The sequence below is a fragment of the Accipiter gentilis genome, chromosome 17 (assembly GCF_929443795.1).
Source record: "Accipiter gentilis chromosome 17, bAccGen1.1, whole genome shotgun sequence".
Taxonomy (NCBI): Eukaryota; Metazoa; Chordata; class Aves; order Accipitriformes; family Accipitridae; genus Astur; species Astur gentilis.
Window position 1 is genome coordinate 15,049,087 of NC_064896.1, and position 27,256 is coordinate 15,076,342.

The 27,256-nt window shown below is 41.7% G+C and overlaps 1 protein-coding gene across 6 annotated transcripts in view; it reads left to right on the top strand.

Moving 5' to 3' along the window:
- The first annotated feature begins 21,980 nt into the window (after positions 1-21,980).
- The window catches only part of PLEKHA7 (pleckstrin homology domain containing A7), a 167,090-nt gene continuing 161,814 nt past the window's right edge, over positions 21,981-27,256 (top strand). For all 6 annotated transcript variants that reach the window (XM_049819833.1, XM_049819829.1, XM_049819830.1 and 3 more), the window contains exons 1-3: positions 21,981-22,415; positions 22,547-22,623; positions 22,821-22,878. In XM_049819833.1, coding sequence (XP_049675790.1) covers positions 22,333-22,415; positions 22,547-22,623; positions 22,821-22,878 — 218 coding nt within the window. In that variant the 5' untranslated portion in view covers positions 21,981-22,332. The remainder of the gene's footprint in view (positions 22,416-22,546; positions 22,624-22,820; positions 22,879-27,256) is intronic.

Genomic DNA, 27,256 nt, shown 5'->3' on the forward strand with positions numbered 1-27,256 from the left:
TCTTGCCAAGGCAGTGGAAATATCTTTTTTTTTTGTCCTAGATGTCTTTTTAGTTGAGTAATAAAGGCAACCTCAGGCAAATGGTTTCTGTTTCCATTCACCTAACATACATATTTTAAGACTTGATCTTGTGAGAAGTTTTACCTGCCTTAATAGTGTCTCTTTTATTGTTGTCTTTGTCCTCTGTGTCCCCTGTCACTGAGAGCGGTGTGCCAGGATAATGGGACTTGGGGCATGGATCACATCACAGATATCAGTGGGAATTATGTTCACGCATCAGAGGGAAAACTTCAAAATGTTAGAAACAAAGATATTCTTGATCTCCAGTGCATAAAAGGTGCATTGAATCTAATTTACGTGGTCATCTCGCGTTTTCCTCACATCCTCACGCTATCCGTGAGGGATAAACTCTTCTTTTAAACTTACCAGACTAAAACCACGCTAGCTGTACTGAAAGTGTACAAAACTTGACCTAGAATATCTGCTGCTGTTGCGCCTCCATTAGCACAGTATATAATCCAAATGCTGTATATGACAGGAGCTATAGGGTAACAGCCTTGCAACAGGGGAACTTTGCTTGGAAAAGCTGTAGGAAGTACTCATCTTTTCTCCTGCCGTTTAAGACTTTCGCAGGGGCTAGTATCATGGATTGTTAGAGGATACACTGAATGCATCTCTTGTAGGACAGCAAGTAAACTGACTTAATTTCAATAACTTGGCTCGGGTAAACAAGAACAGCAGGCAGTCTCCTTTGCTAACCTTGGAGCTGATTAGTATGGAAACTATGTATTCATCTCAGAAGGTGCCTGATAACCCAAAATAAATTCACACCATCACCATAAAAGTAGAAAGTAAGATCTTGGAGAGACATTTTGGGATAGTCACTAGTAGGCTTACTCAGAAACACCACTGATTGTCCCTCTAGTTTTATATACATACACCAAACCCAGACCTCATATTACCTCTGCCCCTGACGTGGTGACAGTGTCTCTTCAGTTAGAGAACATGACAGTGACATCTTCTGAACAGGACACCTCGGCAAGCCCTGTTCTCTTTGCCAGGGCTGTCAACGAGATGCAGTCTGCCTGCCTGCCTGCCTGCCTGCCTGCCTTCCACAGCATTTACTGGAGGAGCCACCGACACTCTGATCCCACTAGTGTCTTTTTAAATGTGATGCACTAAGCTTTGCGAGGGGTGCACGTGCTGGTAGAAAACTCAGCAGTGCCCAGCTGGAAGACCTCAGCAGAGGGAGAGCTGGGGACTCTATGCTTGGCAGCATGAGGACAGCTACCCCAGAGCAGTCTCCTCCCAAACCCAGGTGCCAGGACTCCTTGACTTCTCGTCGATGCAGACAAGTCTAGACCTATATAATGAGCTTTGATGGTGTGCTCATGTTGTGTTGTGACGAGGGATGAACTTTGATGGTACAGTAGGGGTCCACGTGTGAAACTGGTACACTGGCAATTTGACCTGTTATCTAGAGAGTTTGTTCCACTGAGAGGAAGGTGTTTTTCTGATGACAACACGAGCTCTGTTTTGCCAGTAGATCTGCATGTACACTAGAAGTGTTTTGCTCTGACAGTTTCCTGGATGAGTGAAGTGGTTCTGTTGTACAGAAAGCCTCGAACCTCCTTGTCTCACAGCATGCCATATTTTATTTTTCCAGGAACTTTTTAATGAGCATGTCTGCACAGCAGCTATCAGTTGTCCGGCTCTGATCTCACCTCTCCCTTTCTCAGTCAGAGGAGGTACTAGGAGTCTCCTATCCGTATCAAACCCGCTTCATGAAGGCAAAATTCCTGTTGGTCATGGCAAGGAGTTTGCAGAGTGTGCCTGAAAACAGTCTTGTGACTTTAACTAGGACACTAGCTCCTGGGTTGCTGCTTAAAGCCCATGATAAAAAGCCGTTGGCCAGTGTTGATACATATTAATGAGGCTGGACCATAAGCTTTAGCTTCATTGCACACCGCTCCTTTATATTATTCTCTCTCCGTAAGGCCCGGTGGTGCAATAAATCCGCATTCTTTAGTCATCTGATTTGCACGCCAAGTTTTTTCACATAAAGACCATTTTCCATTGGCTCGTTAGAAGTCGTACTTCAAAACCTACTTGTTATAGGAAAAGAGGATGCAAAAATTAAAACTAGTTGCAAATCAGGCTTTCTGCGCTCTACTCTATAAGGGTCAGTGTGTTCCTTTCAAAACAGAAATTGTGAACTTCAGGCATAGGAAACTGGGAAAAATGCCAGTACAGGATAGAATGAAGATTAATGCAGGCAGCTCTTAGGCAAGTTTTCCACATTTCCTTTACAGGATGTCAATAAGCTATGATTATTTATAAATTTATATAGGATATTATTATAAAGGCTGCCAAGAAAGACTCTCCTTCGTAACCTAAACTGTAGCAGTTCTTATGTTTCAGTATGAGGCTTCTCCTGCACAGAGCTGCTACTGTGCTGAGTGGAGTTCATGTGAAGAGAATACATTTCTGAAGGGATTACGCTGAAATTGCCCAACTTGTTTCCCTTCAGGCTTAGCTAGATTTAAATTTTGGCTTGTGGATGTGAAAAACACACACATTGATTTGCTGAATTGCTTCCTGTTCCCAGGAAACTTTTTCAACTAAAGATGAAATTTTAACGCTCTTTTGCTCGCACCCCTAAATATAGGGGTGAGCTCCCAAGACCAGAGACAAACCTGCCACATTAGGATAAATATTAGCACCTCACACGTACCATGTCCCAGTTTTCTACAGTTGCTCCAGTTTTTCCATTGTAGCCAATTATGTTTGAAACTAGCGGTTTGTCCCAGTTTCACTAAAATAACACATTACATTTATGAAGTGCCTATTATCTCAAGTTCCTCCAGCTTTTTACAAATGACAAAAATATCTCTTAATACCTGTGCAAGCTGGTGGGAGATGGAGGTAGCAATTGGAAATGGAATTACAAAGACAATAATACCAATAAGAAAAAACAAAGTATGGTACTTTGAATTGTTAGAATTAATGAATAAGTTTGAATCTACTTGCGTTTTACAGTGTCTGAGATCAAATACTGAGCCAAAGTCTAGAAGAGCAGAAAATGTTAAGATTCTTTCTTTACATTTCTGTCAGAAATACCTTTGATTTCAGGACAAAAAATCCGATGAGTGTTGCCAGGATTCCCTGTGGATTTCTATTACGTCTCCTAGTAAAAATCCATTGTTCTAATGCTTTTTAACTATGGGATTTCTTCACTTTTGGTCGATTTTATCAGCTTAATAAGAAAGCTACTGTTCTGTCTTTATTTGGCAGACTGTGTCTGCCAAATGAAAGTTCCTCACAAATTAATTAAAGATTATTTCCTGCTTTGCCTGGCATTCCTCAGGAATAATGCCATTTTTTTCAGAATTCATGCATGACCTTCTCAGTGAAGCTCTGCTGAGCAAAAAACCCCCAAAAGCTTGTCATATCTTTGACTCAGTGCTATTCAACACAACACAGTTCCATTTCTTATTTTCTTTATTCATTGGTGAGGCAGGATTATGCTTAATCCTCCCAACAGCCCCATATTTGTGATGTGCTGGCATCTTTTCTATGTATTGTGCTCTGTCAATTATTACAGAGGCTATTAGAGAGATGTGTATAGGACATTTAAAATTGTTGAGCTGGCAAATGTTTACTCCAAGTGGCTTTTGATTCCTAAGGAAATTCCAAGGAGATTTGAATTGGTCCTTTGCTGTTTGCCTTGCATGTTAATTTTCTGTTGTGGCTCTTTTGGCAGGGGTATACTAAATATTTATGTCAATGAAACTGTTAGATGACAAATGCCACCAAATGTAAATCAAAGTGTTTTGCAAAGCAATTTTAGTAAAGCACAAACGAACTTCACAAATAATCCACAGTGTAGCCATTCTTTTATAGCTAAATAGGAATAGTGTTATCCCACTTCAGAGATACTAGCAATTGTAGGTGGCCTTAATGCAGCTGTAAAAGTTGCATCTAATTCTTTTCAACTTGAAATTTGAAATGTTGTTCAGCAGAAATGATACAGCAAGTTGCAGAAGGCCAAGAAGGAGGGGGGTTCCCTTTTCAGTGGAAGCAGCAGAAAGACCGTTTGCTTCTCAGTGGGAAACTTCTCCCCGCTTTGCTGAATTTCCCAAATCTCCAAGCAGGTTTTTAGGATGGAGGAAATTGTTGCTTCTCAGAATGAATCTGTTTGTTATTGTCTTCCCTCTTCCACCTCCAAGCCTGTGGAATACAGTTAGAGTTCAGCAAATATTGTGCAGCTCTTTCCTGGGAATCTGTCAGATCCCCCTTCCTGTAAAGGTTGGGTCGACGTATTACCCTCTGCAGAACAATCCCCATATTGCTCCTTGGTTCAGAAGGTCTGCATTGTTCTGTGGCTACCCCTGGGTCCTGACACCCACCAAAACCCGGCTGAAGTGGACTTCCACTGAATGGGTTTTGGTTTGAAGAACGGGATGAAGAAGGATGGGAAGCGAGACAAAAGAGTTAGCTACTAGACAGGGCACTGGCCTTACACACACTCAGGAGGCTGCATTTGCCTCTGAATGGTAACTCACCCTTTGGATAAGTTTTGGATAAGTCTCTGGCTTTTTCTCTATCTTGTCTTTTTAAAGGCATATACTCTTACAAATAGGAATAACCTCTCAGCACACGTTTTCATGGCACGTTGTCAGCAGCACCTTGATTGCAATTAAGGTCTCTAGTCACTATAGTGCTGCAAGTAATAGCCTGCTCAGTCTCCCTGCTGCTGGGAATTGTGGATGCATTGCCATCCCTGAAAATATTATCTCCATTCTCCCTCTTTTTCCAGGACTGCTATGTGTCTGGGAACTGGCATGGGGATGGAGAAGGGTTGCTTTTTGTAATCTTTCTCATTTTTTCTTACTTGCTTTGTAATATTTTTGTATTCTCTGTGGCAAAGGAGACCTTATGTGGCAGTGACTGCCCAAGCCCTGCTGGATCATGTGCTTCTCTCTGTGAGCTTCTGCAGTCCAGCCACGCAAGCCACGTACGGGCACGTGTGTTGGCTAATGTGTAACCAGCTTCTTTCTGCTGTTGTACTTTCTGAGGCTCAGCTCTTTTTTTTTTTTTTTTTTTTTTTTGCAGGACTTCAGTGCTTTCATTTTCTTTTTTACTTTGAAATATAGGGCTTCTTGGATCGTTGCATCCAGCCTGCTGCTATCACAGGTACAGCAGCATTCAGTCTCTTCCCTAAACCTGCCAAGTTCTGTCTTAAAACTGGTTACAATTACTCCCACTGGAATGCTGTTCTAAAACCTGCATATCTCACACGTATTAGTTTGTCTGCGCTGGTGCAGCCGGGATAGCAGAGGGCCATACTGAAGATGCAGCATGTAACAGAGGGAAGTTTTTCTGCTGGGCTTATTTCCCCACTTTCCTGAAAGCCATAAAGTAAGCCAACAAAATATCCTGTAATTTTCCCAATGTAGCCATATAAGATAAGGTGTGGATTTTTTTTCACATTCTAGCTGACATACTGTATCATCAAAGCTTTGTAGAATAGACTGAGCCTTATCTGCAGGTAGCAATTGCACCATTTTGCAAGCGTGTTGTTTCTGGAAGCTGCTTCAAGGTATGGGTCAAGTCTGAAGTCAGGATTTACTTCAGGTCAGTTGTGGGAAGGAAAGACAGAATTTAGGTCACTGGCCGGTGAAAGGAGAGAGAAATGTTTGAGTGTCTCAAGTTGCCTGCAAGGACTGAGAAATACCACACAAGGTGCCCGGGGAAAGAACGGCAATTTTTTTCACTTGCAGGTAAAGTGGAGATGTTGTTTAGCCCCCAAATCCTTTCCCCATTGCTGTGCTGCTGGAATGGGCACATTGACCAAATGGAACTGGTGACAAGTTGTAACTGTGCCCTTAGCTTGCCTCAGCCGTAGGTTGCATCGCTGTCATAACCTGATCCTCCTTAGTCGTGTGCCTTTGCTCTTGGCAAAAAAAATACATCTGGTTTTTTAGGCTGTCTTAAATCAGCTGGCATGCCCCCCCACAGGAGGGGGATAGCACTTCAAGTAAGTTGCTAAATGAATTTAGTTACATGGTATTTCTTTCTGTGAACAAAGCCTTAGTAGATGCTTAAGCTTAACATTTTCTAGAAAACATTGACTGTGACCTTTGGTATGCATCTGATTTTTCTCATTCCTTGAAGAAGCTTTTCAGAGCTCATTGCTTCAGGGAATGGGAAAGCAGGAAGCTGATCAACAAGTTTTCTTACATTGATTTGCTGCCTCTTTAGATGACAGCTGCTTTCACTGAGAGACTTTCCTGCAGGAGCTCAAAAGCAGCTGCTAGCAATGACATTCCTGCTTAGGCAAATGTCAAAACAAGAGGATTTTCAAATTGTAGAACAAATTCGGGACATGTAAAACTAGTAAAATTCAAAGAATGTTGAAAATCTGCCTGAATCCCCCTTGTGTTAGGGAGGAGCTGCGTTTCTCATCCTGTTCCCCCTTACCTGTCTAAAAGCACTTTCCTTGCTTTTCACTATGTACCTGCTCTTTGCTCTCAGGTCATGAGGCACCCCTCGTGAGACATGATTACAAATATTTGCACTTGTTGTGCCAACATATATTGCATTGATTGCTAGGGACAGCTAAGCTTGTGTCGGAATTTGAGGAGGCTGCGTCTTTAAAAGCACCCACAAGAATCAACCCTGGACACAGAACCACAGCACATGCTGGTACCACAAGATGCTTTCAATCCCCATAGGTGCTAGGGGTGCCCAAAATACACAGGGGAATTTGAGTAGTCTTTAAGGTGTGCAAAATAGCTGTGAAGTTCCAAAATTCCTCCCCCATGCATCTGGTACCTCAGCCAGCCATGGCCAGATGTTTTGGAAAATGCAAAGCACCGATTTTCTTGTAGGAGAATGAAAGTAAGTCATAGAGTCCTTCTGTATGTCAGGAGACAATTGGGACTGTGAGACCCTGATGCGATAGGAATCTGTATGCATACCTTGTGTTACCTGGGTGAACACCCCGATTGGCTTCAAAGGCTGAATCTATGTAAAGTTAAACATGCGCTTCAGTGTCTCCAGGACTTGATGTAACTTTGGTTGTTCTAACAGTAAATTTAGAGACTAATCATGCTGTCTATACAGCAGATGAGATAAACTACACATTGACTTGTTTAAGTCAGGATGAAAAGAACTTCAGCAAACCTGGGCTTGCCCCCGCCCCAGCACTGACTACTTGTGTTTAATTGGCTAACTCCCTTTGGTTCGATCCCTCTGTGAACTCAGGTCAGTAATGTGATTAATTAATATTACTTAGAAGGGTGGAATGTGCTGTGTGTTATGTGCTACTGCTACTGGTGATGTCAGACATAGACATATTCCGAACAAATTCCTGACAAACCATTGCCTTTTATTTAAACAGATAAATGGGTCGCCTGTCTCTGTGTCTCTGCCTATCCATCTAACCACTCTGATGCTCTCTCTCCCCAGTGTTTCTGCATGCTTCCAAAATATTTTAAAAGGTGAGATTTTAATACACTTTCTCGACACTGGTCAGGACGTTCCCACCCCCCAAGGAATTAAAGTAATGGTGGTGGTTATTTTTCAATTCACATCTCGTTCATCTAGAATAGTCGGAATACGTGATTTTCTGTAAAATGCCATACATACATTAATATGCACTTACAGGGTGATTCAACATTAAGTATTCACAAGGTGGTAAAGTAGCAATGATGCAACTGAGAACAGTATTGGGCTATTACAGTAATTTATCCTGGGTATTTGGAATGCTGGAATATACTGGTTATCTGGATGTATGGCTTCTATTCTGGACTGATGCAAAATTAATTACAATTCCTGATGTTGTATGTGCAGCTGTTTTCCCTTGAAGAAAAGAGAACCCATTGGGGCAAAAACTTAAAAAGAACACTGAAAGATCAGGGAATTGGCACTTGTATTTGCAAGAATCTGAATAACTCCACAAGTAGAACAAGAATCAAAATCTTTAATGGTCCAATTGCAAAAAACAGTAACTCCAAGAGGAAATCATTAGACATGACCTTCTTGCAAACAGGAATTAATAAAATGTAATCTTAGGCTACAACACATTTTAATTAACTTAATGCCTCTTTCTGATAGATGCTAGTTTCTATAAATATTATCTGCATATACAGTTCTGCTAAGGAAATTGGTATAATCTTGAATTTCAGTCATGTTTCTCCTGGGCAATTTTACTGCTATTTTTTATTTTTCCTTCCCAACAGAATGCAGTCTCCACACTGACTCCTGGTTATTAGATTATATTTTAGCCAAACTAGTTACTATGCCTGGCTAATGAGGAAAAATGACATTTAACTTCAAAGTTGGCTATTTAATAAAAAGAATGTAACATTAATTTGTATCCTTCTCTCTCCATGAGGCTGCCATGAACGATTGACAGCTTTATTTTTTGTTGGTACATTGGCACTGATGCATATCATATAAACTGTACCCTCTCTTGTGTCCCAAGATGCAGTAGAATCCACATCTGAGGAAAGTAAGAGCCACTGTAGAGATAGCCACCATTTACAGGTGTGGGACAGATGAACTAATGGGCATAAAGGTGTGAGATGTTAAAAGCCAAGGTTTTGCCCTTTCCGACTTCTCATTTATTGTGCACAGCAAGATGTAGAAATAAAGTGTTTGGGCAACAGTTAATATGGGAAGAAGGACTGCTTAATTCCCCAACGTTTATTATGCCTGATGTTTCTCTCTTCATACTAAAACCTGGTCTTAAAATGTCTTAGACTTCCTCTAGAATTAGTGGCACTATTCTTCACCATCACTAGTGTTACATCAGTTTTTATCATTAGTGATAATGCAACTATCATGATGTACAAAGAATGAAAAAAATGTAAGAGTTGGAGAAAATTACCATTTTGGAAATCTCATTTTTTCAAATAGACACTTAACTGGTTAAAAGAACATACAGCATCTTTAACAGATGCAATGGTATTGCAACAATGGGCAAGAGAATCACATTATCAAGCAGATAGCACATGGAAACATGAGATCATCTTGTTTGCCACTTCTGCTGATAGAAGTCAGTTGTACGTCATACACTTTCAGAAATCTCTATTTCAGAAAGCTGATCTTCCAAGGAGAAACACGGCCATGCAAGGAACAACAGTTGACTTCAATAGGGTGCCAAGATGGTAGAGATGGGCTGAAAGGGCTCAACTTTCCTGGTGTTCCAGCATTCTCTTCTTGATGTTAGTGACAGTGACAATAGTGCTTGTACTCATAGGACATAGAGATTTGGACTATGTCAGTAGGACAGCTATCATTTTTTAGAAATGAAGAAAAGCTGTTTCCAAAGGGAGCGCTATTGCTACTTAATCTTGTTTGTTTATTCTCTGAGAAGTTCTTTGAGATATGATACAGAATTGCCCCATATGGGGAAAATAAGGGTGAAATGGGCTGAAAATAAGAGAAGAGACAAATTTACATGACTTTTCCTTTCTCTCTGCACTTCAGAGTGGATTCAGTGGGAAGGAAGCACACTTAGCCTTTCAACTGGATAGGACGTTAACAGGGAGCTTTCCTAGCTGGCGAAGTAATACACCCTTCAAATGCACATGTTGATGAGCTTTAGTGGCTTTTTTGAACCAGTAATCTACACTACTTCATTCATTGTAAATGGTATAACGTTTTGCATTTAGAGAGTGCATTTCAGCCAGAGCTTTACAAATACTCATTAAGCCCCGAAACACTGCTCTGGAATAGATGAATAAATTATATGGGGAAAGTAATCATTAGAAACCGTGTTGTTTTGTCGAATAGTGTACAGTTTTCATGTAACCAGGGATGTAAGTGCAGCAAGTCCTTGACACCTATTTTCACTTTCCTATATGAATATTCATTTGGCTTAAGTTAACATTTCATCCCCACATCTTATCAGAATTAAAATTCGCCCTCCTCTAATGGAAACTGTGCTGTTTCACTGTTACAGACAATGGTTGGCATCAAATAAAATTGTTCTTTGTTCCAAAACTATGGTTAGAATTCAGTGGTTAATCAGATGCTGATAGCAAACACTCACAGTTTCCTTTACATCCATGTGACAATACAAAAGACAATGGATATGTGGCTAGCGTAAGATTCACTCTCAACATTCCAGGCACATTGGGCTTTGTCAATATACAGCTTATCATTATATGTTGCCTTAGTCTGAGTTGTATTTCTTTCCCCTACTGCAAAACGGTTGTGCACTGAATTCTATTATAGACATATCTTAAATACATATATCTTGCATATATCTATGTATCTTACACTTGGCTAGTGCTACATTTTGTTCTGAAAATCCCTCTAGAATATTAAAACCAAAAGAAAGGTTGCTTCCAGGGACATATGGTGGGTTATTAAATGGTTTCTTCTAAAAATCCAGCCTGAATCTGATCCACTTTGCTAATGTCCAGATGTTTCTCATTACATTAGCATCAGCTTAAATGAAACAAGTTTAGTCAGGGTGCTCATATTAAGAAAAAAAATAGCCATAATGGTATCATTTTTGCTAATTTTCTCAGCGAAGCTAATATTTGAGGGGCTGGAGTTGTAAGTGCACTTAATCCTGTCATCGAGTCTTATTACATCAGAACTTAGATGTTCACAGAGCCAAGGGTAAAAGCCTGCAATATCCTAACTCATCGTGTAACTGCTTTATGAACTGTATGTACAATGCCTGTTTATCTTCATCTTGATTCACAAGCAACAAAATAATCTTAGAAAAGTAAATATTCTCAAAAAAGCTACAACTGAAAATCGCAAAGCTGATTTCCCATGTACCAAACTAATTCTTCTCCAAAATTTATATGACAGTATCATCAAGACCATCAGCTGTTTTTTTCAGCACTCCAGAAGGATGTAATGCTGATAAAATGTGGAATTTTTAATGTGATTTTATCTGATTTGCTTTAGCAGCAACAACCCCAAAAGCAGGGTTAATTGGAATAATGACCTTCAGTTGAGGCATTTCTTGGGAAATTCAACAGAAAGTGGAGAGAATGGCCTGAACTGAAAATGCTAGTTTATTATCAATCTCTGGAAATGCCTCAGGCCACCAGTGCTACTACTACAGCAAAGCTGCACCCTCCACTCAGGAATTAGCACATTCCCTACAGATTTGCATATAATGGAAGTAGTTATGATGGTTTCTCAAAAAAGTCTTTGTTTTCACCATGCCTTTGCCAAACCTGAGCCAGAAATGTGTCATCTAAGGAGTCATTTATGTATTTAAAAATGCATACTGCTTTTACACTGTTGCCATGGGACAGCTATAGCAGGAAATGAGCAAAACACCCACATAATTATTGTTGACAGAATACAGTTCCAATTTTATCAAGTGTAACCCCTATGTGATATGTTGTTAAGGCAGCCATCAACATCTCAGTGAATGAAATACTGATTCAAGAAGTATGTAGTGCCCAAAAGAAATGTACAATTGTTATGCTTGAAAATCAGAACATGTGAAAGACATCTCCTTGACTGAGGTAATGTGGGAGTAATTATTGCTAAGTCTCTGAAGAACAATTAGAGTTGTTTTTTATTAAATTTTCACATTATGATTGACATTGAAACTGAATGAATCAATATATAAAGCCAGATTACAGTCATCTAATAAGGTATTGAGAAAGATGATACTTTACAAAACAGTCTGTGGAAAAACTATACAGTGCTGAGAAAAAACCATAAATCTACCATTCTGCAAACCGCCTTGCTTTTTATCTTTTTTTTGTTTGTATTTAAACTGCTTAGCTACTATTTAAATTAGATTTCAGAGGACTGTAATTAAGAAGTGGGATATAATTAATCATTTGTAGACATCACATCCATTAGGTATCTAAATAATAAAAGTTATTTATAACAGTGTTTTATAACAACCTTAGAGAGTTTTAACCATTAATCAATAACAACGGAGAGATGTCAGTGTATAAAACTGAATCAGGTATATCAATATTCCAGTTTGATAAATATCAGGATATAGCTTGCTGAAATACATAATTCTCTCTCCTTAATTGCACGGTTACTTACTTCACTGATTAAAAGGAAATGTGTTTCAGGTGGGTTTTATTATGAAAAGTAACAAATTTGTAGATATTTAAAAGATATATGGAATAGTTCTCCCTCAAGAAAGGAAGTCTCAGATAAGAAAGAAGAAATTTTTGAAAGGTAATACTGCAGTAAATGAAGAAAATTTCTTTTATTTTAATTTATATAAAATAATGAAGTTCACTAGACATCTTTTTTGTATGAATTGAGTCTGTACTGTTTATCTATTTCAACATGCATATTTCAAAAAGCAGGAATGAAAAGGTGTGACACATGTGTAAGTGCATTAAATTACTGAATAATGTTTTGCACCCTGCTGACCTTTTTAGTGGTAAAGTAAGCTGAGGCACTGAGTCTATTTTGGTCTATTCTGCGGAAGTCCACCTACACAGGCTCTAGAGGAATGAAGAATATATAACGGTTAAAAAAAGCATCTTTTCTTTAATACCTTGACTCAGTCCACTGAGATTCAGGAGCTCTTCTCAAGAACTTGCAGAAGGCTCTTCTTTTTGTATCATCTGTGTTTTAAAAGTTACCTATGCTATTTTGAATTATTAGAAATTGCTCACCAGGTTTATGGAAGTGAGCTGGGTCGCAAGCATCAGAGTGCAGCCTTACTGCTTTGGGATCTGAACAGATGTCTTTAGACAGCACAGGACCGCACTGGGGGAAATGTCCTCTCTCAAACCCTTGCTAACCTCTGAAGCTGCTCCTGGGACTCCCTAGGCATCTGCACCCTGGCAGTCCCAGCAGAGCAGCCTGAGGTGGCAAGCTCCATTACGGGAGGTTGTTGTGTGTGCACCCAGCGAGCCAGGGAGGCTCAGCTGCAATTCTCATCCCCATGGCTGGCTCCCATGCTGGATGCCATGGCCCTGTGAGTCCATCTGCACCCCTGGGATTTGGGGATTGCAGGTGGAGGATGGTGCAGCCAGGCAATGATGCCAGCCTCCTTCCTGGGTGAAGCCTTTGGGAGGTGCTGCCCTGAAGACCAATTTGTAACCCAAAAGTAATAGCCATGCATCTGCATCCCATCTATCTTTTTGAGGAATAAGCGTAATTATTCAGCCCTGTTACATCTGAGATTGAACTGACTTGCAAACTGAAAGGCACTGGTCATGCTGATGGTGTATTGCAGGAAGGAAAGATTACCAAGAGAACAAGACAATAAAAAGGGAACAGTGGAAATTAATTTCACAGCCCGCAAGGGTCCTATGGCTGAACCTGTATCAGAGATTAAGGCAGAACTGGGATAGTGACAATTTTGCCTATCCCGGATCTGCAACTTACAGATTTATTTTTTTATTTTTCCAGGAAAGAGATGATCTTTTTTTTTCTAGTTTTGTTGTGTGTGATTACTTATTTATTTCCTCCTTAAGCCAAGCAAAAGAAAGTTTTATTTCTATCTCACCCTGTCATGGGCTAGGGGGACATACAATCAGGTGAGGATTTGCAGGAGGATATTTATGGAACCCTGCAATATTTGGGGATGGGGGAAAAGATGCGAGATACCGCTCAGATTTTTTTGTTTCGTTTTTGTTTAAAGTACGCTTTTCTGTTACTATAGCTACTGGCTGTGTCATGCTCACATACAGCTGCTTTATCACATTGTCTTTAGAAACTGACTGACTGCTGTTGCAAACCATCAAAGCCAGGAGTGGAGGAGATACAGATGTGTAAAAGGAGACTGGAAAAACCACAGAAGGATCCAAGTCCAGCATAGGAAGAGGCAAAAACAGATGTGGAGGATTGGCAAGAAGGCACACTTGCTAGGATTGTAACAGAAAGCATAAAGAAACAGTAAAGGAGGATATGGGAGAACCTGTGATGAGGTATGTACAATTCAAGTTACCAGAAAAATCAAGGAGCCTGGTTAACCCTCAAATTATCTCCTTCTGGGGACAAGCAGATAACCATAATCTTAGACTCTCCTGCAAAGGAGTCTTTGAAAGAGGAAATGGGAGACCACAGTAGGAGGAGAGTGCTCTGCCTGGCAAAAGTTTATTTAGGAAGAGGGCCGAGACCTTGGTGAATTATAAGCCTGCTGAGAAAATACCTCTGGAAAGACAGGGCAGAAGACGCTAAAATGGAATCTTGTCTGGAGTTTTGTGTGGGGATTGTTATTAAGGGGTCTCCAGGGTGAAGTTTTGGGTCTTGCAAAGCAAACGAGGAGCAAACTTCAGGAGAAGCCTGGATAGTGAATTCTCAGGGGTCTTTAATTTCTGTAGAAAAAATGTCTTAGTGAAGATTACTGGCAATATGTGACATTCTGCTTGTCCTGAGTGCAGTATGTAGTTGCAAAAAAAGGCAAATATGGTAATGGCAGTTGCCAGAGGTGCTGAAAAAGGTGCTGAAAAAGTCATGGGCTACTACACAGGATAGTGGACTCAAAGCTGGGGAAAAAAGCTTTGATGGGAATACAGAAGTGAGGCATCTCATGTTGCGGAAAGGAGTAAAGTGCATAATCATTGAGGAAACCTCAGAGAATCCAACAGTGTTTTTAAAAATTTTAATACTTTTAGCCTTAAAGGTCAGAGATGTCCATCTTTCCATTTGTCCCATTTCTTACAAAAGGGACATACTCAGGTGCCCACGGCTATGGGAAGACAGTGAGCCTATTTGTGTTCATAAACACGGAACTGACTTCAAGTGTCTCCTTTAAAACAAACCAAATGTTGATAGTCACAGGTACATGAATTTTAAAGAACTAAGGGTCTCTCAGTGCTTAGGCCTACAGTGCCCTTTGCCAAAAAAAAAGTAAGAAAAAGATCCTCAACTGTTCATTATAAAAATCTTAGTTAAATTTCTGGAAATTATCCTGTAACTGACTTTGGCTTGTAATTGTTCTTTTGTATTTCTCCCTTCTACAAGTAACTTGAACACTGTGCATCCATTTAACTATTGCCACTTCTGTTTAGAATGATAAGACATATGCAATGACAAAATTATGACTATTTGTTATTTAGTTTAATTATTGATTACCAAATATAACTTAGTACAAGGATTCTAGGTATTAGGTATGTAAATTATTGGGACTTTGTGAAATGCAAAGGAGAGAAACCGAAGAGAAGCAGCGATAGGACTGTGTTAAGTATAGTAACCATAAAAGCTTGTGTGACAGAAATTTGTAAATTGACACAGTCATTAGGAAATGTATTCATTAATTTTTGATTTTGCATGCATTTTTGTGCATTTGAGGGGACAAGCTTAACTTGATTCCTGAAATATAAATCTTTTGGGCAATAGGATATTCAGGTGACAGAGGTAATTGGACATACCTAGATATTGGCATCTAAATGGTAAATCAGTAGGGTGGCTTGAAAAATGAAGGAGATTTGTAAGGAAAATAGAATTGTTTTGAAGATATCTTCTGGATTCCACAAAAGGTACTTTCAGCATGAACACACTTTTAAATACTGACAGTGTTTTGGAAAAGAAAACCTTTTAACTAAAGATAATTACCATTTTTCTTACCCCTAGGAGAGTTCAGCATGTTTTGGAAGAAGAAGTTTGAATTTGTTATGCAGCACGAGTGTTGCCTTCTCAATGTCATTTTCCCATCTGTCTTGCTCAGCAGTGTTACAATCTCGGCTGATCCATGTGTGCAGTCATCAGTCAGATCATACTGCATAGTGATACAGTGAGGCTGAAAATTATTCTTGTACAATGTCTGCCATGCTCCATATCGTCCTCAAAGGAACTGTGGATACAATTTGAACTTGTTTATATTCTTTCCAGTGGCCAGGAAAATGAATAATTCATTTTTCCATATTTGGAATTCCCTCAGCAATAGATTTACCATTATTTAATCTTTCTTACTTTATGAGCTATATTTATCTTCTGGTACTCATAGAATTCTATTGCCTGCCACTGTCCCATGGAAATTTAGGGGAACTTCTTGATCTAGTGCAAGGGAAACAGGCTCTAAAAATCTTTGTCTAAAATTTGCCATCACTTCCCCACAGCATGAATTGCACTGTGCACAAAATTCAAAAGATATTTCATTCAACGTCAATGCTTATACAAAGAAAACACACAATCTTGGTGACAATACCTTTCCTGTTCCATTCAAGATTTATTTGGCATTGCAAGCAATATATATTAATCCTGTCCTGGAAAGTACTTAGGCTGGAAATGGGTAATATCTTGCAGATGGTTTGCCTAACTTTCCTATGTATCTTGTGATTCTTGCCACCCTTCCTTGTGTCTAGCTCTCCTGACTTCTGTGGATTGTGTGGTTCAACTGAAAACATTCCAGCTCAGGAATGAGCATGTGCTCTATATTTAGTCATGTCATCAGTAGTACCATTGTGCAAGTTGCTTATCTTTCTTAACTACATCAGGGATTGTCCTTCCTCTTCTTGTAAATAACAGAGATCTTTAAGTTCAAATGGTTGCCATGTATTCTTTCTGTGAGCTAGATAGCCACTCAGTAATGGTGCTCTTTAGCAGATATCAGGTGATGACAATTTTTGATGTCCACCTATTTCCAAAAATCTTAACATTTTGAATCAGCTTCTGTTTTCATAGAAACCCAGGCTAGAAGGGATCTTGTGAGATCATCTGTTCATAACTCCTGATCTTAGACAAAATAAGTATGCTTAGAATCTCTCTGACAGAAGTTTTGTCTCGACCAGCCTTTAGAAATTGGTGATGAAGGGAATACCATGACATTCTTACTTAGTCTGTTTTACTGTTAATTACATTTGGGAAATTTTCTATGTAGTATCCATCTTTAAATTTATCTCGGCATAAATCAAGCTGATTTCTACTTGCCCTGAACTAAATGAACATGGAATAAAATTGATTGATATGTGTTAAAAACCAACAACTATATTTTCATTTTGAAAGAATACAATAATGTCCTTTTCGTTATCTTGTTTGTTTTCCCTACCCAGTAAGGTAATATTTGGTCTTTCTTGGACTTGAATATTTTTAATTTGTCCTCTTCCTGTTGTAAACAATTTTTGGACCTCAGAGTTAAAAACCCAAAACTCTCTGCATGTTTGATCTATTTCTTTACAGGGTTCCTTTAACCTACAGCATGACACTGGCTCTAGCTGTGCATGGCCATTTTTTGTTTTTCAGGTTATTGAAGAATCCTGTTGATGTCACCAATATTTTTATTCTGCACTGAGAAACTGACATTAGGTAATCAATGACATATATTCTCTTTTTTTCTTTATAACTCCTTTTGATTATAGGACACCCAGAAGTGTCTTAAGTCTCTGAAGTCTACCATTTTTGTATGTTCAAAGTTGCAGCGATTAGAGACCTTGGCATGTCTCTGAGTTACCCAGGGACACTGGAATCTATTATTCTTATTGTGCTATTTTTGGAATCATTAATACTGTTCTCAAGATGGCTTTTTCCCATGCTGTTTGAGAGTTCAACAGTGAAAGTTGTTTTCCCTAATTTGAACAAATACCGTATCTATTCCTTAGTGAAGTTCCTCCATCATCTGAAAAAGAGTTGCGGTTTTGGAGATATGGCATGAGAAATTTTCCTGGAATGTGGATTTGCCTGATTTCTCCAAGATCTCTTTCATATTTCCTCTATTGTCTGATTAACATATTCTTCTACCTCTAAGAATCAGTGTTTTGATTTCTGGTCTCTTAAGCACTTGCCACTGCTAGAGGGAAATCTCACTGTACAATCTTGAAGAACAATTCCATTGCAGAACCTATATCTGAGTAATCAGAAAAAGAATTGGGCACACTGCTCCGAAATTGTCTTGCAAACTAATGTCTCACCTTTTGTGATTTTAATTCTCAGCTGTTCTGAGCAGAGCTCGTAAATCATGCTAAAAGACGTTACAGATTTTGCATTATGGCTTATGAGCTTTCTTAACCACAATTTAAAAATTCAGATTCATTGCTTCTCAAACACTCTGCCTCTGTCTGGCCTTACACCTTTTATAGGTTGTGCTTGTCCTTTAAAAAATGTACAGGCCATGATGAAAAAGTCATAACTAGCAGGCTTTTCTATGCATTATATCTCACTTCAGTTAAGTTTCCTGAAACAGCAGCAGCTTTTGACCTTTAAGACCATCAAATTCAATTATATTCAATTCTCAGAAAAAATAGGAAATAGATCATTAGAGTACATAGCAGCCTGAAATCCAGCTGTGATTCTGTAACCTCCTAGACACTGGATCTAATTGTGACTGATGGAAATTATACATTTTTTTTTTGGTTGGAGATTATTATATACTATCTCCAGTATTATTTGCAGATTCCTACTCCATGTTTTGTTGAAAAGTTATAGCACACGAAGGATTGAAAAAGTGCAGGGCAACATGCAGACCTCAATGGGGCAGGGGGTGGTGGTGCATGTAATAAAAGTGGAAAAAAAAGGAAATGAGAAGATTTGGATGTTGGCACTGACAGGGTGAAGCTGGGCTGTAAGGGCAAGGGCTGAAAAGAAAGGAAAGGGATGAGGTAGAAAGGATGTTCATGTTCAATTGTTTGATTTTATTCTGGAAATAGCAAAGTGTAGATACAGATTTTGGCATACTTTAAAATGTATCACTGTTCTCCCAAGGCAGAAGAAACTTAACAAAGTCATCCAAAAAAGTGCTCCCAGGGGAGGCGGATAGAGCCAGTAACACAAGTAATGCATTCATATAAAGCTGCCAAATGTGGGTTCAAACTTGCAGCATTCAGGGACTTCAGTATGTCTCCTTGCATTACTCAGTTATCAACAAAGGGAGGCTTGAATCTCTTAGCTTTTATTAGACCCTTAATCTTGTTGAATACCATATTTTACTTCCTTTAGCTGAGTTCCTGGTATTATGGCTTGAAACTCCTAGTTTAACCCCAGATATCTTCTTCCAGATAGTGTCTCTAGAGAGCAAGGAATGATACGTAATAGAAAATAAAAGTGGCTGAGATCAGCCAGGGAGGACTGGTACCAGAGCTTGAGCTCCAGCTGTATGCAGAAAGAAAAGTAAATCAGAAGAACCTGGTAATCTTATTAATGAATGATGCCTGGAGGCATTCTTCCTCCAGGGCTCTAAATCACAAACTACCTCCTGATGAGCCCAACGCAAGTCAGCTTGTGAACTTTAATGAATTTAGAGTAAGTTTTCCTCTTGATCTTAATTTTAGAACAGAGCTCTGCAAGTTATTGTAATAAAACATGTTTTTTCAATAATGCATTTATCTGAAATTAACAGGTGCCACAGGCACCATGATGCATCAACTCAAGATTTGGTCATGTGACAAGGGTGATAAATTGAAACAGTGAGCTTCTAACTTGATGTAATGAAAGCATTTTCACTACAAGAACATGGAAATAAGATGATAAAAGAGGCTGTGGGATTTCCATCCTTGGAAGTTTTCAGATCCTACCTGAACAAAGGCCTGAGCCGCCTGGTCTAAATTCAATGCTGACCCTGCAGGAGGTTGCACTAGATGACCACTGTCTCTTTCATTGCAAGAACTGAGGAGAATCAATGAAATAGGAGCTAGGTTCAGAACAAACAAAAGGAGGTGATTCTTCAAACACAGTTCAGTTAAGATGAGCATTAGGCACACTTTGCTACTGGCTGTTTTGGATGATAGAAGTTATGTGGGCTCTGGCCTAGACAGGTTAATGGAAGACATCCATTAGGAGTTACATACGGACACAACATCTTGCTCAGGAGCCCTCTGAGCTTGCAGCTTCTGAAGGCAAGCACTAGATGTAGATACTAGAGTTAGGGGAAGAAGCTGGGGAGTTGTATATGGTTGGCTCTTGCACTTTTTCCAGGCACCTGCTCTTGTGAGAACTGACAGAATACTAGGCTAAACAGACATTTAGTTTGACCCAGTACGGATGCTTTTAGGACCAGAAATCCACAACAATAATGTTTATTCAATTAAGTTATTACTCACTGTAATTGGAAAAGCCTATCTTGTCACAGCAGTCTAGTGGCTGAAGAGTGGTGGAGGTGCAAGCTAACTTCAATGAGCTCATGCAGCTACCAGCATGAAAGACTTGCTTCATACCACCAAGGTAAATTAATCTCTCCAGAGCGAGAGTTTGTCCTATCTCTGTGCAGACACAGATCTAAACATGCAATGACACTAAGCAACTTGTATTTGACTGACTTTGTAATTGCATGAGAACTGACCTTATTGTATGTTCTGTGATAACTTACACCTAATCACATTACCAGAATGACTCAAAATTGTTAGCGTTTCAAAGAAAAGCAGCACAGAAATTTTTGTTTTACAAGTTTTAATCAAAATTTTGACTTAGGATAAAAGGGTAGAAGACACTCTCTCCTGCTTTTTAATTGTGCATAAACTAAAATTCCGTGAGTTGTTGGAAGATGACAATATCGAGGAAAAATATTTGATGGTGTCATGTCAGGGAAATTGAAGTTAGCAATAACTCTGCAGGTATAAGACTCTGCTAGGCTTTCACAAAATGCCCACCAAACTCTTGATTTCAAGCCCATGCTTTCTCATGTGCAACTGAAATCAAACCAGTTTCCAATATTTAGCCTGTAATGTGTCCCACAGTAATGACCATTCTTGGTCTTGTATCATGTCATCTTCTCCAGCAGCGGCCAAAAAGGGAGCCTACACAATGCTATCCTGATGCACCATACCTGCATGTTGTCCGAAACTCCTATGAAATAGAGCAAAGTCCTCTCTCTTCCCATTGCTGCTGCTTTTCTTGCCTCCTATTTTCTTCTGATGATGCCTTTTGGTTATTTAGAGAAAGAACAAGCAAGCACACATATATCATTTTCTCTGTACTGCAGCACTTGCCCCTCTTACACCCACCCTATTGCATGGGTTCTCCTTCTCCCCCACAGCCATGCCCTCAGTTGTTCTCTGTTTTCATTTACTCACCTGCTCCCAGTCAAGCCCATCTGCCTTTGCAGCCTGTCTTTCCCCTATTTAACACTATCCTTCCATGCTAAGCTAGCCAACGCACCGTTTCCTGGCTTTTTGATCCTTCGCTCTCCCCAGCGTCAGAACAGCAGAAACCCCACAGAGCCGCGCTTGGCTCTGCTACCACTGCTGCCCTCATGGAGAGAGGCAAGTGCAGATTTGCCCCACCGTGACCACCACTTTGGCTTTCCCAGTCCCCCTCTTCTGCTGCACTTATCGTCACTGCTGAGCCGATGCTGGGAGGCACAGGCTGGGACTCCTCACCTGGGACCCACCATCGCTGTGCTGGCTGGCGCAGAGGACCGTAGGAAGAAGCAGAAGGCCCTGCTGTGTGGCAGCCCAGCCGCAGCACCCCTTTGCCTGTCCCACCCAAACCACATTCTCAACGGGCTGCAGCTTTGCCTGGAGCATTTAACTCTGTCCTTCGCCGTAGCTTCCCCGTGCACCAGCACCGGCAGAGAACTTAAGGTGTCACAGGTCTGAGCTGGGAGGGAGTAATGCGTAACTTAAATTCACCTAGCAGGCTCCCTCACGTTACCACTCCCTCCTTTTCTAGGTCACTGGTGAACATAGGGATTGGCACGGGTCCCTTGCAGTACTGGCGACAGCTCTACTTTGCCAACTGCCCGTTACTGACTCTCTGCTATCTTTTAACCTTGCAGCGATCGTCCCTCGCACCCGAGGTTCAAAGTCCCCGCGGCCTTTCTCTCCTCACCTTCCGCCATCGGTGAGAGTGTACCCCGGGCCACGGTGGAAGCCGAGTGCCGTCACACCCGTACTCATCCTCCCCTTTGACACGTTCCGGACGGTAGCTCGGACGCCGAGACCGGAGCCGATTCATCCGGCCTCTTCACGGAGCGCCTTTAAGGATGCGCACCCTCCCCGTCAGGCCGCGGAGCCGCCGTTGCCCGCGCGGTACGCTGCCGGCTCCCGCCGCCCCGTCCCCTCGGTGCCCTGCGCCTCGGCGGTGGCCCCCGGGGGGGGTGAGGGGTGGCTGCCGCGCCGCCCCGCGACTCCCCAGGGCGGGCGGCTCCGCCGGGGCGTGAGGGGACGAGGCCACCAGCCCACGCGGGACTTGGGGGTGAGGGGGCGGGCGCGGGGCAGCGGCGGACAAAGGCGGCCGGCGCCACCTCAGGCTCCCGCCCCCCCTCGCCTTCCCTTCCCCCGCGGGTTCTCCGCGGCTTAGCCCGGGGCAGGCGCCGGCCTCCCGAGGGGCGGGAGGGGTCGCCCCTCGCCCGCACCAGGGCGCCGCGCCTCCGGCGGCCGCGGTGGCGCTGCCGAGCAGAGCCGGGCGCTGGGCGCCGAGGGCCGGCCGCCCGCCCGCCCGCCCGCACCCCCTCCCCGGCCGGCTGGCTGGCTGGCTGCGCGCACGGCGAACATGGCGGCGGCGGTGGGGCGGGACACTCTACCTGAGCACTGGTCCTACGGCGTCTGCAAGGACGGGCGAGTCTTCTTCATCGAGTAAGGGGGCGCCGGCGGGCGGGGGCGCCGGGGGAGGGGGTGCGGGGGCGGAGGGTGGCCCCGCTCCCCGCCCGGCCGCACGCAGTCACTAACAGGTGCATGTTCTCCGCTTCTCCCCACCCCCCTCCCAGCGACCTGACCCGCACCACCACTTGGCTGCATCCTCGCACCGGGGAGCCCGTCAACTCCGGCCACATGATCCGCTCAGGTGGGTGCCCGGGGGCGGCGGGGAGGCTGCCGGGGCGCCGCGCCGCCTTAACGGCCGCTGCGCTCCCCCTCCTCACAGCGCCCCCGCCCCCACCCCTCCGCGGCCGGGGAGGCACCTCGGGGGCGCGGGCGAAGTTCTCACCCCTCCTTCCGCGCTCGCTTTCTTTCTCTCCCTCTCTCTGCCCCTCTCCCTCGCAGACCTGCCCCGCGGATGGGAGGAGGGCTTCTCGGAGGAGGGCGCCAGCTACTTCATCGAGTGAGTACTCCCCTGCCCCGCGCCGCCCTTGCCGGGGGGTGGCCGCGGCCCCGGCCCCGGCCCGCCCGCGGGGACGCCTGAGGCGGGAGTGAGGGGCCGCTGCCACCTCCCCCCTCCTTCACCAGCCCGGCACGTCCGCCGCTTTAATTAACAGTCGACGCGAGGGAAAGTGACAACGAGGTGTGCGGTTTCGGCGGCGGATGGGGAAAGTTGGCGGCCGGGCGCGGCGGGGTGCGGGGATCCCCCCCCACCCCCCGCCTGCCGCGCTCTCTCGGTGGCTAGCAACAGGTTTCCCCGGAGGCGGCTCTTCAGTTTTGTTGTTTTTTTCTTCCCCCCCCCCCCCCCCCCCCCCCCCCCCCCCCGTTCCTGGTATTTAAAGTGCGGTTTGCGGCAGGTGGAGCGTTGCATCGCTAAACACCGGTCATGGTTCAAGGTGGATTGGGTGGTTTTTTTGTGTGTTTTGTTGTTGTTGTGGTTTTTTTTTTTTTAAAATTATTATTTTTAATTTAAATGACTCGTGGCTGTGGATGCAGCGCTGGCAAGTCTTGCAAGTGAAAGGCTTTCAGCGTTTCTTCCCAGAGATGGGGTTGAACAGATGAACTTGCCTTGCCTGGGTTGGTGGTGGCTGTTGTATCTTTTCTGTAGGATATCTTATTCAGAGAACAGCTAAAACCTTGAGATGTGCTGCCTGTTAAGGCCCTTTTATTCTATGAGATGCAAGCATGTTGCGGTAAAATAGGACAATTAAGACAGCTTCTTTCAAACATTACATATATAAGGCTTTTACAAGTGTAAACACTGATGTACAAGTAGAGATTTAATCAAATCAGTAAAACTCCGGTACATCCTGGATATAGAGTTGTGTGTCACTTACGATGTCTTTGCATTTTCCTTTGGAAATCTAAATGCATGACAAATTCAGTGAAACTAACAGAAAAGGATTGGAAAACACTCGGACTACGTTATTGCTCCCATGCTGGACTGGACTGGTTAACCCAGGTCATTAAGTACAGTCCCCGGTAACTGCTGACAACTGTGTCACAGATCTCTAGTTCTGAAATGCCTGCAGAGTATACCTCAAAACCTTTGACAAACTTCAGGTTTTTAGTAAAGATCAAACTTTAGAATGATACTGGGCTAGGTGAACGAGGGATTGACTAAACGCATCATAAGTACCTCGCACGGTAGAATGTTTGTTAAATAAATGCCTAGATGATCCTAAAATGTCCTTTTTTCCCTACAAAGGAGGAAAAAGCCCATCAGTCCCTGTTTTCCCTGAGCCAGAGAATTGCTTACAGTGCTGGAATGGGCAGTTAGCTTAGCTCTCAACTCACAAACAGAATATAGCAGCAAGGTGTTGGAGAGCAGTTGAATACTGCTTACAGCAGCCACCCTTTCACTGTTGCCAGTACGTTGAAGGAAAGGAATAAAAGTTCGTCTGGTTACGGAGGTGACTGGTGGAACTCTAAAATATGGTAGCTGTACAGTCTGTAAACGTAGTGTAAACAGATCCTTTACACAGATACATCAACACAAACTTCTTTCTTCTTTGTAGGAATGTATCTATTTGTTTTTCTGTCCTTTTCCAGAAGCTTATTGGTGCAATTTTAGAACAGCTTAGATTCCTTTTCCCAGCTGCTCTATTTGGAAGACGATTCTCATTACAAAACTTTTAATTTCTGATCTGTTAAATTATAGTTGTTTGTTGTGCATTGTCGTAACTTGTGCTGATAGCATCCTTTAGCTTGAACTGGAATCGCTGCAGGAAATGAAATTTGCAATGGACTGTGTATTTTACAGAGCAATTGGATAAACTCAACCATCTTTAGCCAAGCAAAGTTTTGTGAGGAGCAATAGCAATTTTTTTGACATAAATCTGTTCAGCTGTACTGCTTCATGCCAAAGATTCACCTGATCTAGTAGTGTCCTCTTCAGTGATGATAGTTCCCCCAGCACTGCTCTAGCCTCTCTATTTTCAGCTCAGAGGCTTCCTGGGCCAGTCTTTAGTTTTTCTTCCATGAGCATATTGCACTCCCCTTGTGCTCATGTAAATATCAGCATCCCTAGACAAGGATTTCCATACCTCACTGTTCTGTTCATTCCTCCTATGTTGCTTCCATGTGATGAGTTCTCAGCTTATAGAAAAGGTCCCTGGTCCCTAAACGTGATTTCACATGTTGTACTACTAAATTCCATTTTCTGGCATCCCAGCTCACAAAAACCATGGGCTCTTCTGTATTACTACCCGGTCTTCTTTTTACTGGCGATAGTTTTCAGTGTGGTGTAATCTACAGAAATTTCATGAGCACGTTCTCGCTCCTTGGCTACTAAGTTATTGAAGGGTCTCAGGATGAATGCTCTGAGTAACCGTTCTCTCTTGTGATAATTTGCACTTTTAATACAACCTATCGTAGTTTTTCCTTTTTGGTCAATTTCTTTATGTATCTTGTAAGTCTTATTTCTATTTTAAATATAATTCAAGTGTTATTTCTTTAATGAAATTAAAGTATTACTAAGGATTATTTGTATTTTAAATAATTTAATGGGGGGGATAGTATCAAACATTTTATTTAAATGCATATTAACTAACTCTACTTACATAACTGATTTCTGGTACAGCAGTAATCAAAATGTTAGATAAAACATTGGATGTGAGCTGTCTTTGACTTAAAATTTTTTTTTAATTAATCCTGTGTCCATTTACTTCCCTGTCTTTACTACTTCTTTCAATGTTATGGACAACCTTGAAAGATCATGTAGTAAAACAAAGGTTTATAAGCTGATCAAGGTTAATATCAAAACCAGGTAAGTTTTTCCTCCCCTTTCCACATACTGGGAGTTTGAAAATTTCCAGAACTCTACTTCTGATGGATAGAAGGTTTCCAAATTAACGTGCTCTGGTTTATAATGGGTTTATTTTTTTGTGTCTGTCTGTGTCTCCATCTGTTTGATTATCCTGTAGTTCTCTGCCCCTCTTGCAATGTGAAGTCATCTTTGTTGCATGTGAGTGAACAGAATCGTATGCTGGAATGAGCTTTTGTGAGACTCTCAAACAACAAAAGTGCTTTCTTGGCTCTAAAAATTTCTTAGCTTTCTGCATTTTAGCTTGTTTGCCCACACTGACAGCACATGTGATTGCTACCAATTGCCTCATATATCCAGTTCTTTCTTTGCCTTTACTGCTTTAACTTTTAAGACTATAGTTTATATTAGGAAGCCACGTATGAAGCTACATTCTAGTTCTTCCCATTTATGCACATCCATGTCTTCCTGAATGATTTTCTCTCTTCTGATTGTTCTTCAGGTTTTCTTGATAGTGGCAAACCCTATTAGCTCAGTCCTGTCTTTTATCCTAAAATCACTAAATAAAACATTAAATAAATGATGTAGAAACTGATTTTTCCAGATCTCCATTTGGTATTTTTGTAGCATCTCACTGTTTATTTTGTGGCTTATTTGCAACTTAAATAGTTTGTCCTAGGGAGAAAATGTGGTAACTTTTTGTACAATTTTATGTCTTTCCGCATACATAGTGTCAGCATCTTTGTTAGTCTCAATCAAATAAAGGCATGGCGTGATCGGCTATTCTCAATATAGATACTAGTTATGAAAGGTTGCAATTTTGTCACCATTGCTTGTGAACTGTTAGAATTTGTTAGTCAATGTGACTTATTTCCTCTTTTCTTTGAGTGATAAAAATATGTAAAACCAGCTATTTAACTTTTTTTTTTTTAAAACAAAAAAAATGGAGTGTTCAATTTGCTTGGTATGCCAACCTTCGATCTATTTTGAGAGGAATATTGATTTAGGCATGATCATAAGAGTGGATGTTTCTTTGCCTAAAAGTGTCACGGATGTTAACGTTTTCTGACTTTGAGTGCTGAGGACAGTTTGCGCTACTGTTTTCCATCTCTTTTTTGTTTTGTTTTCTCTGCTGATGTTTTTGAAATACCTTGTGTTTGTCGGGCAACTGCTTTATGTTAAGAGTCAGTGCAGAAAGGATATTGTTGCTGAGCACTGAATGAGAAATTGAATGAGGACTCAATGCTTGCTCTGGTTTGTTTCTGGCAGTTGGGTTGCTGATGTGAAGTCCTAAGTGGTTGGCAGACTCTCTTTTTGGGGAAGGAGATGTGACATGCAGGGAAAATAGTGACTGATGGAAAAACAGTGCATGTATGCATTATAGTTCAGGCTTTTGTTTGCATTTGCTTATTATCTTTTTCTGATCATCCAAAAGAGTTAGGGATGTTGGAAAGCTATGAAAGTCTGGAATGCTGTTTTTGTTACCTTCTTACAGCATTGGAAGATTGAGATGACTATTTATGTGAAAGGATCCATTTTTCCAGTATTAGATACCTAGCCAGCTTGTATTAAAGTA